General features: G+C 44.6%; 1 protein-coding gene and 1 pseudogene across 1 annotated transcript; one reads left to right on the forward strand and one right to left on the reverse strand.

Annotated features, from left to right (window-relative positions):
- Positions 1 to 611: 611 nt before the first annotated feature.
- Positions 612 to 2,473, forward strand: LOC120850329 (cuticle protein 16.5-like). Its single transcript, XM_040222791.1, has 3 exons — positions 612 to 644; positions 1,488 to 2,280; positions 2,409 to 2,473. Exons 1-2 carry the CDS (start codon positions 636 to 638, stop codon positions 2,169 to 2,171), a joined length of 693 nt encoding a protein of 230 aa, XP_040078725.1. The 5' UTR covers positions 612 to 635; the 3' UTR covers positions 2,172 to 2,280; positions 2,409 to 2,473.
- A 7,823-nt stretch (positions 2,474 to 10,296) lies between these two features.
- Positions 10,297 to 11,170, reverse strand: LOC120850463 (annotated as a pseudogene).
- Between the last annotated feature and the right edge of the window lie 3 nt (positions 11,171 to 11,173).

Below are 11,173 nucleotides of genomic sequence, written 5' to 3' on the forward strand. Positions count from 1 at the left end.
TGCAGAAAGTAAGAAAATTGTACGATAATCTGAATATTATAATTTGGCACACTTAATATATTTTATAGTGAATGTGCCCAATATTAAATTAAATGTGTATCAAATAACCTTAATGTTCAAAGGAAGAGATTTGTCATCATTAAAGATGCCTAACAGCTGGCTGTTTTCTTTGCTTGAACCGCTCATTTATAATGCAATCTTTGATGCACTCCCAATAAGAAAATATAAAGAAATATAGGTTATTTATCCAGACATCGTGAAAATGTTTGTTGTAAGATCTTCATGCTGGGGTAAAAGGGCTGGCCAAAATATAATATGGCAATGTGCCACTACACGTTTGACAGGTAAATCAAGTACTTCGCAAGAATTCGGTTTTGTGAAGTCGACTGAAATACTTGGCAGAATTTTCCTTTTTGGAATAAATGCTGGGAGAATAGATTCTTACTTTTCTTGTAAACAAGTCTGATTAATTTTTAGCGTTTTTGTCGAATGAAATTCCTGAAGCGTGTTTCAGCTTTTTTGTTTTTATTTCAGGCGGCACTCGCTTTCTCCAACACTACTATATAAACGCGTTCGTTCCTCCTTCAAAGTACGATCAGTAAGATACTTGATTCATCAAACCAACATTCATCGCCATGAGAGCTGTAAGTAATTTCGCACGCCAATCTATGAAACTGCCACTAAACACATCTAGTTAAGCTTAATCTATGTGTTAATTGTCCGCAACACCGACAGCGCACATTTCGGAGCTTCTTTTTTTTTGCGGGATTTTTGTTGGACAGTTTGTAACGTTTCTAGCATGGAAACCTCTTTAGGCCTGCAATTACTAACGCATCGCCATAAAATATTTCGTTCTGTGTCTTTCCCATAAAATATTTCATCAAAATCCTGACCTTCGTCGTAAACTAATTATCTCACCATTCTATATCTCTGCTCGCATTGATCATAGTCATAAAGTCGGTATGCCAAATTTTAACACTTCGTTGTTTCAATATTCTTTTATTCCCCAAACATCATTGGATTGGAACCGCCTTCCCGCCTCAATAGCTAATATTACTGATATTGTTGTGTTTAAGAGAGTTCCAACTAACATGTGAGCATTGTAATTATTATTTTGATGTCCACTCCCCTCTTCAATGTATTATTACCTTGAGGGTATTTGAAATAAATGAATAAATAAATAGATATGTTGTTTTAAATCTATTTGAAATGGCCACCATAAATAAAATTTGTATAGAAATGGTGTTTAAAAAAAGGTACAACAAGCATCTCTTGCGGAAAAAAAATGCAATTTTCTATCTTTTGCTGTTAGCCTTTTGCCATTTGTCACGCCGATATACTTATTATCACTTGTTTCGAAGGGGTCATTTTAGTAGTGGAACATACAAAATAACATTTATTAAAAATAGCATGTGCGCTCAACGGAATTTTAATTTTGTTTGTTAAAACGTACATTTAAGTGTGATACCTTTTCTGTTTTTACGCAGTTCGCGACCAGTCTCCTGCTGGCTATTGTCAGCAGTGCCTTCGCCGGCTACCTGCGCCCTTCCTATGGCTACGGTTATGGCGGCTCCTACGGCTATGGCCTCGGCGGCTCCAACGCCGTCGCCGGATCCCCCCTAGTCTCTAAGGTGGCAGCTTACCACGCCGCCCCCTCCTACTCCGGCTACTACCAGACTGCTCCGTTCGGGCTGGCCAAGTACGCAACCTATCACGGCGCTCCGAGAGTCACGGCTGTTCCAGCGCATCCAGCGTATGCCCCATATCGGTCTGCGCCTGCTTTTACTAGTGTCTACCATGGGGCTCCCATCTACGCCGTCGCTTCTACAGTCTCCGGGTTGAACAGATACGCCAGCTACAGCGCAGCACCTGTTCTTTCCGCCTACCACGCAGTGCCGGCAGTGTCCGGGTTTGCCAAGTATGCCGCATACAATGCGGCTCCTTTAGCTACTTACCACGCAGCCCCCGCTGTTGCCACCTACCACGCTGATCCTGCCGTGGCCGCTCTCCAGGGTGTCTCCAGGGTCTCCAGGGTTGATCCATTCCACGCAAGCCACCAGACCACTGTTCACGCGACTCCAGCCGTGGCGGCCGTTCACGCTCCACTGTCTACCGTTGCCCACGTTCCGGCCTACGGAGTTTACGGATACGGAGTTGGCGCTTTAGGATAGGGTCATGGACTCAGCGCTCTAGGATACGGGCATGGTCTGTCCACTTATGGACACAACTACGCATATGGTCTGGATGGCCTTAACTACAAGGTTCTCGCCCACAGAAAATGTAAGTTGAAGAATAACGTAAACTGTGTATTATAAAAAAAGTTTCTTTACCTGCTACCCAAGCCCACGGATCTCACGTTTGTATTCTGAATAAGCTATGGGACTAACTGCCATTCTCGTCTTTTTCAGAAACGAACGTACGAAGATTTCAAGATATACACATACCTTGCAGGCTACTCAAGTGTGACTCTCCCTTGAAGTGTAAATAAAAACCTCATCGTCTTTTTATTATCTAACTGGGATTTTGTTTTGTGTAATCAACCTGCTGTTCGATCTCAGTGAACATGAGATGTTGTGTTAACAAAGCTCAAGATACTAGCAGTGAAGTTTTTACTTTGGTTAACTCTTAGTCGAAATAAGCAGCGTTCATCACTTATGGAGGCTAATTAGTTTCTTTTTAGACAAGCTGGTTTTTCATAAATATCAGTTGATATATATACTGTTCCTCTTCAACTGCACTTTGTTTCGTGACCGGGCGATAGAAGTAAAATGAACCAATTTCTCAAAGTTACAAATATCTAAATGTATACTTTGTACTTAATACAATTAGACAAGACGTCTTAAAACCCGACCATGCGGCCAAAAGAAATGTATAAACTAGCGGTTTGCAATTAGCAAGCCGCGGGTCAGTTCCGGCGCGCGAAAGAATATTATATGGTCCCTAGCGCGCTAACAATGAAGCCTCCGCCTTCGCCGCCAAATCACCCACAGACCTCACCCGTACACACACACAAACCCAGGTTCTCAAGGAGTAGTGACGCGACAAATATGGTTATTTGGAGTCTTGGTGAAATCTGAAATATTGGCTCTAAAAAGGAACGCCTGGAAACAGTTTGCTTTTCACATTCATTTCGTTATCCATCAGTAATTGTTTTCTTTCAAGGGGACGCATGAAAAAATCAATAATTGACGTCGTTTAAAGTACCCATTTTGTTCGGAATCACTGCCATTTTCAACAGTTATTGTAGCAATCTCAGGTTTATTATGTCAATGGGGAATACCAGAAAGACGTATGTTTGAAGGACCAGGAAAGTGAGTTTTGCTACGTTTTATAGCTTCGGGAACAAATGCAGTTCTGATCCACGGAATTAAGTCATTTCAGGATTTCTCTGAATCTGATTGATGTGCGACTTCTTATTACTGGTTTATAATCGGCAGCACCATAATGACATCCGCCTAAGATCACAAACGAAGAGTGGTTGCTTAGATATCTCGCAGAAGTGAACGCTTTCAATCCGAAGCTTGAACTCTTCCAAATAAGGTGTATCGGTACAAGGAATCTCTATATTGTTTTAATATGAAGCATATTTTTTTTAAAAGAAACAACAGCAATGCTCCACAGAGAGGGGAGCTGTTAGATAGTAAGCGAAGGGAGGAGTTGGAAGTGGGGTTCGCTGATTATCAGATATCCTTGGCGACATCTACATTTACAAGATCGTATTCAAGGAAGATTTCGGCTAAGGATTATAGATTTAGCAGATAGAGGTCGCTGATCAACTGATCGGTTAACAGGCAATACGTTGAGCTACATTTGCAGAAACTGACCATGAGGAGTTCTATGCTTGCCTCTTTGTATCATATTGTAAATCAACTAAAGTGCGCCCCTGGCTTGATCGTAGTGTTCGCTATTTCACGTATATCTGCGCAGATTACTTTCTAGCAATAAAACCATAAAGTCAAATATGCGCGTGCGAATGAGAAATGCGTAGATCCAAACCTTTTGGAGATTCTCCGTTCGTAGCATTACTGTGAATGTTCGCATTTTAAGAAGCAGGCACACATAATGAAAGTCCTACCTTACATGTGCCTAAATAAAATATTTTGTTTATATTTCGGTAGAACTTTGAACTTCTGGCAGTTATTCTTGGTGCCTTCAATTTGCCAAGAATCTTACCGCTCCTATACACACACCCTCCCCCCCCCCCCCTTCCCTTCCGTCTTCTTCCGCTTTCTGTCTGGCCCACTCCTTTTCCGCCTTTGGGCGATTTTGCCAGTGGCAGTAACATATTACAAGTCCATGCTATAAACAAACGGACTGATTTCACCTTCAGGTTAGCGGATAGAGGCGAAACTTTTGTAGGTCTACAACAGCTGGGCTACACTTACAAAAGAGTTTATTTCTGTAGGCCACTGACACTAATCCGACTAAGTGGTATAAAGCCACTCTGAACAATTCCTCCACCAATCTCAGCAAGAACAAAATCCTTGACGGGTTTCCTTTCTGTGGAGTCATTGTTTTCAATTCGGGCTCTGGCACATCTGTTGGGTTTCCACAAAAATTAATAAAGCTGGTAACTTTGTATGAATAATATTATGAGAAACCACCATGGCCGAATGAACTAAATCAGACATATCCAACTTCTAAAAAAAAGAAACCCAGATTACAAAAACAGATATCGAACCAGGCACGTAGCCCGGGGGGGGGGGGGGGAGAGCATGGAGCCCAGGCAGCCCCCCGAAATCTTCCATTTTGCTGGGATGTCCTCTCCCGCTTCCCCCTCATACAGCATTTTGTCATGGGCAACCCCCCTCCCCTCCCCCCGAAACAAAATCCTGGCTACGTGCCTGTATCGAACCTTGAGCTACAGGAAAACAACCCTCGTCCCTCTTGAATGGTCCTGAACGCTTATATCTCGCTTGGCAATGACATACAGTCGGCGGTTTTACAAGCCCCGAATTTATGTCAAGCCAAGCCAATTAACGTTAAAATACTATGTCCGTTGAATTGCCTCATGCTAGAGCTAAGTAACTTCGAAGTCGGCTAAGGTTAATTTGTGCTAGTCAGTTGAGCAATCCTTGAAACGTGGCCGTCCACGCCAGCACTCAGCGGCGTTCAATTGGGCATTTGTTCTTTCTCATCTAAAACCTATAAGAAGTTCTTAGGCGCCTTCGGATATATAGTATCCCGCGTTTGTTTAGCTCTGAAACAGCCAGAAAGAATAGAGGACATAAAATAGATGCCTTAGGAGACAGAAATTAACATATGACAGTTTATTTAAAAAAAATTCTCTAGGTGGTCAGAGGCTCACTAATAAATGAAATAAGGGAAAGAAAAAAAAAGAAACAGGCAGTAAAGCGAGCCTAAAATTTGGTAAAATCAACATTGAAACCACCGAAGCTCGCAACTTCCCTATTAAAAGTCAAAATCAAAATGTGAACGAGCCGCCATGTGGAAGAGAAATGGTCTTGCTTTAATATGTGTAGGATATGATGTAGTCGATTATCGATCAAGAGATCCTTCATGTGAGCATGAACAAATCCTTTATAGGAAAAGTGACGCCCACCTTTGGGTTATCCTAGTTTATTTCTGTCAACATGTTTGACACACGGAACTCAAGGCGCGTTTCATTTTTACCGTAAGCAGACAGTTCATAGCGTTCAAGTTGATTCCGCTCAGTAGACGCAAGCCTTGGCTGTCGTTTTCGTTTATCGCACGACCTTGTCTATGCCGACAACGACCGCAGAGCACAGCATATGTTAAGCCTAAATTGCTACCTCGCAGAACAGCCTCACAGAAATTGACGTGACGAATCTTCGCGAGGGGGTTTTCAAAACAGTCTGCTGATAAAACACACTTTGTGTTAAAAATAACAAATGCATAAGCTCTCCGGCGTATACCCTGCGAACAAGGTGGAGGTGGTCGCCTTAGTGTTTTGCAGCGGATCATACTGGAAGGATGCCTCCTACCGCTGAGTCTGAAACATGAACCACTTTGGATGGTCCGGCGATGCCGCGTCGCCTTGGCCCGCTTTTGTTTGCGTACGTCTTTCTCCGGTTCGCGAACATGCTTCGGTGGCATCCTAGATTTACCACATTGGACAGCGCCGCTGCAGCCCGCTCTTGATATTTATCCAATCCACCTATCAGACACTTGTAGATTTCCGGAGTTGTAAGCCGCCAGCTGCACAGGGAAATTCCACTTCGACCACGTGAAGCGCGCTTCGCCACCATCGCGCTGGTTCACATTCTATCGCGGTGACCTCACATAAGCTAAGCTCCCTTGCTTCGGTGGTGATGGGCTACCCTCTCCACCGTCGTTGCGTAGACAACTTACTCGGTAACGACGACCGTCACATATTGCCCATCGGCTGCCATTACAGGAAATACAGATAACCGCTGTAAATAACTCTAATGAATTATATTGTTTCTGAACACTGCGAACAATCAGTTGTACACACTGGACGACCTGCTGTGTTACCATCAGTTATAAAGATTTAAAATATTGAATTGCCTGGCGCAATTGAGGGATTATTTTTACTTAATTTTAAAACCTCTCCACCAGTGGCGCTCAAAACTCGCGTAAGAAGGTTTTCCGACATCTTTTTCACTTTCAGATATAAACCGAGAAGCAAAATAGGTATTCATTGTGACATCGAGCAATTTGTAGTGTATTAAACGGGAGACTAATAATTTGCCCCAAAGAGTTGAAACCACCAACCACGAACCGTAAGCTGTTTGTTGTAGAAGAGGCCAAAACATAAAACTTTTTGCATGCAGACACAAGTGATTTCTTGTGTTTTTTTTAACCACTATCCAAGCTTTATGATCGGGTACAAACTGAAAGCTGGAGGCGCAGCACCGTTCACACACTTCTACAATGAAATACTAGTACTTCATGACATCAAAAATTTTCCTATTGTCACTGCTGATAAACTTTGTTCGCAATCTAACCTGCAGTTAAAGAGATCAGTGTTCTGCCTAGGTCGCTATTAGGTAGAAATATTGTTTTCTGAGACAACCTCTGCTACTTTAAATAGTCCGTAAGACGGATGCCGGCATCGGCGGTGGGGAACCAAGTCGCTATTTTCTTATTGGGTGCGATAATCTCCCTCCAATAACATCTGGGCAGTGGTGTAATTTGTAAAAACACGCAGCCTTTTTTTTAGGTTACGATTCAGCAACTTCCGCTTGAGGTTTATAAATGTAATATATTCAGTCCCTGGCAAGCCAAGCGACGCGTAATATTTGTCGCAAACAAGACTTCAGTACATTTTATATCTCTTATGCTAAAAGGCAAAACCGTCCGGTAGGATAATGAAAATATATATTCGAGTAGGAAAAGGTTGTGAGCCTCAGAAATTACCTCTCCTCCAAAACATAACAAAAACCCCGATTGACAAAAAAAAAAAGGTTTAATTATGCTTAGAAATTGATTTACAAGATATGCTTCTTGAGACGATTGCTTACGACAAATGAAATAGTACACCACTGCCTCTTCAAAATAGTAGTATTATACATATTGAAAGCTTGGGCTTTGATACAGATGATCTTGGCGTTAGCAGGCTGATGAGAAAAAAACAAAAACAAACAAGATGGCTGTATGATAATGATAACGTTTGAATGTTTATTTCAACTTGAGAAAAGTCATTCGTGATTGGATTCTGATGTCTATGTCCTAGATACGTGGTAGCTTCTTTTCTGAAACAGGAAAAGCACAAGAAAATCAGTTAAGATGCTTTTACACATTTCACGCACGATAACAATGTTTCTGGGCTAGGCAAATAATGACTTTACATTACAACCGTCAACTTACATTTCCTGTGAACGAGAGTCTTGTAGTTGAGGCCATCCGGATCAGAGGCATAGTTGTGACCATAAGTGGACAGACAACGCCCGTACCCGAGAGTGCTGACGCCATGACCGTATCGGAGAGCGCCAACTTCGTATCCATATGGTCCGTACACTCTTAGTCCGGTAACGGCTAATGAAACGGCTACAGCCTATTTAGGCGTGTCATACGGTGGATTTCGGTATGACAAGAGAGTGACCCTGAAAGTAGCCATGACAGTCCAGCGTTTCCACGTCATCCTAGACAACTTAGGCGTTACAACATCATTTATTGCCGTGACAAGCTATTTGTCACGCTGATAATGTAACGCCGATAGAACGAGTAACGGCTAAATTCAGAGCACAAAAATAATAAACGTACAATATCAAAATTCGGGTCTCGCCGGAGACAGCGTGCGTTGGCAGTGCTACGAGCAAAACAAACCGAGAAAGCGCCGGTCGCGGGGCCCGAACACGGTTGACCTTGAAGGTCTGGCGCGAGAGCATTCGGTCTAACGACGGCTAAAGGGGTGTCCAAACAGAACACTACAAAACACACGACTCCGACAAATCGTGAAAATCGAAGCGGACACTTCTATTTTTACGATTTGTCGGAGTCGTAAAAGTTTTTGCAGCAGTCGTGAAAATTTCCACGATCACGACTTCTCTCCTCGCCTCCTCCACTTTTCTCTGACGTCACAGCGTCTGGCTCACCTTGCCAACGCCCTCACGTACCGCAGTCGCCTCGGCTCGAAGGCCAAGGGGGTCCGGCTTCGGGTGGATTTGGGACATTCCTGCGTCGAAGGGTGCGTTTCACCCGCCTCGGATCTGCTTTCTTTGTCGAGATTCACTTTCGTCGTGATGGAGTCCGACGCGGTTCCGTATTGTGAGCGGAGGCCTTGAGCGATTGACCGACAGCCAACAAAGCGTGTGAGTGGGTCTCCGGACCCACGTGATGACCAGAGCAAGGCCGCCGTGGAGGAAGCGAGGGGGAGATTTAACGGAGGGAAGTTTCCCCCCGGGAGCTTTGACGGAGGGAAATTTCCTTCCGACGGCCGGAAGCGGAGCTCGGCACGATTTGCCGGAGTCGTGAGTTTTGTAGTATCCTGTTTGGACAGGCCTTGACACGACGGAACGTGTCAGGAGGGACCTCTCCATTATACTTTTTCAGGGGGAAGGAGGGGGCGGCGGAGTCGGCGACTCGGCGATTTTTGGACTGACCCACGGCTTCTTGTTTCGCCACGACAAGGCGCGCAAGGGACTCACGGAGTGTCGGAGTCGGATTCGGTGCCTCGCCATTGTCTTTGTCTCCGAACTTACGAACCGGAAGGAAGAGTTTCGCTGCGATGTTCACATCCGGAGACATTCGTGGCATAGTGCGCGGCCATTGTCGCCAGGAAGGTTGTGACTGTTAGGAGTTTGTGGGAGAGACACGTGGCCCCAGTGGAAGTGGGAACGTTCCATCTCCGTTCGGCTGGTGCTTATACTGTGCTCACGCTCCTGCAAGCCATGGGCGTCTTGAGTTTTTAGGTGAGCGTTTGCCTGTTTTTAGAATTTACAAAATGTGCTTAAACCCGCCGAAAACTTTGAACCTCGCTGGATTAATTTGAGGCTCCGCAACAATCTTCAGAAACTCCACCGTCTTCAGAAATAGAACGCCGTTTCCTGTTTGCATTCTGTCCACCCTTAAAGATAAAAAAAGGCTTAAGCCTCTCATAAATATAAAGACCGAAATTGCCGTGATGTACTCCACTGTCGCCACAATCATGAGATTCAAACTTTTTTTTTTTTTTTTTTTTTACGTCCGCAATAAATTTTTGGAACTCAGTTATTCTTGTTTTCGATTCTTGTTAGTTTATTTCGAGTTGACATACGGTTTTTGCGTATAGTCTCTTATTTGTGCTCCGACCGCCATAAAAAAACGAAAAAAAAGCATTAGCATGAGACTGTGACGTATTTTTGCTCAAGAAGCGCAAAGCACGCGGGGATAATACTTAGTGATTTGTCCCTTTGGAGCTCGCATTTCGGGTTCGAAAGCGTTTACCGACATTAGCATCATTGAACAGATTAGACATCGAATGCCGCCGCCTTGCTTTTTAGGAGAGGTATATACGAACAACGGTATTTTTGATTGTAACACTAATTTTCATTGCAACCAATTGGCTATTAGCCGTTGCGAGGGGTCACATTTTTTACGTCAATTTAAGCCTAGAAGTGTCTGCCGCCTTTAACGCCTAAACGGCGCCACAGAAGTCACGTCAATATTGCCGTGACTTTTGTAACGCCAATATCGGCGTTACATGTAACGCCGCGAGTAGCCGTTAAAAAAGAGGCACTTTTTCACGTCAAAATAGCCGTTACCGGACTAAGAGTGTAGGCCGGAACGTGTGCAACGGTAGACAGTGGAGCGTGGACGGCCGCCACGGCTGGAGCAGCGTGTACGGTAGTCTGGTGGCTAGCGTGGAATGGATCAACCCTGGACACCCTGGAGACACCCTGGACAGCGGCCACAGCAGAAGCAGCGTGGTAGTTGGCAACAGCGGGGGCGGCGTGGTAAGCAGCTAAAGGAGCGGCATTGTATGCGGCATACCTGGCGAACCCGGACACTGCCGGCACAGCGTGGTAGGCGGAAAGAACAGGGGCTGCGCTGTACCTGGCGTATCTGTTCAGCCCGGAGACTAGAAGCGGCGGCTCAGATGGGGCCCTATGCCCAGACCGATACGTGGCGTCCGCTGGATGCCCTGCAACAGCCGTGATTGCCGGAGCGCCGTGATAGGTGGCGTACTCGGCCAGCCCGACCGGAGCGGACTGGTAGTAGCAGGAGTAGGAGGGGGCGGCGTGGTAAGCTGCCACCCTAGAAGACTACGGAGGATCCGGCGACGGCGTAGGAACAGCCGAGCTCATAGCCGTAGGAACCGCCATAACTGAAGCCGTAGGAGGGACGGACGTAACCGGCAAAGGCACTGGTGGTTATAGCCAGGAGTAGAGTGGCGATGAACTACGGAAATAGAAGGCGTAACGATCTGAATTAAATGATCATGTTTTTTGTTATTGGTAAAAAATAAAAAGCTCGGTGAAAAATATCAAGCACCAGCTGAAACTTTGACTGATGATATGCCTGATGCCTGTTTCTTTTTAAACATGTGTAGTAGAGTGTGATCATATGGCAGTAAATTCAAACTAGAAGTCACGGAAAAACTAATAGGCGAATATGTCTTACTTTTAACTCGTACAGAACGAGGTTGGTGTATTTATCATAAAATTTACTAACTATCAACACATTGTTTAAGTTGAATGAGTAGTCAGGAAAAAAAAAACAATCACACTATGCTTACCGCAATCATGGT

This window comes from Ixodes scapularis, unplaced genomic scaffold (genome assembly GCF_016920785.2).
Source record: "Ixodes scapularis isolate PalLabHiFi unplaced genomic scaffold, ASM1692078v2 PGA_scaffold1__304_contigs__length_218370807, whole genome shotgun sequence".
In the NCBI taxonomy this organism is placed as follows: Eukaryota; Metazoa; Arthropoda; class Arachnida; order Ixodida; family Ixodidae; genus Ixodes; species Ixodes scapularis.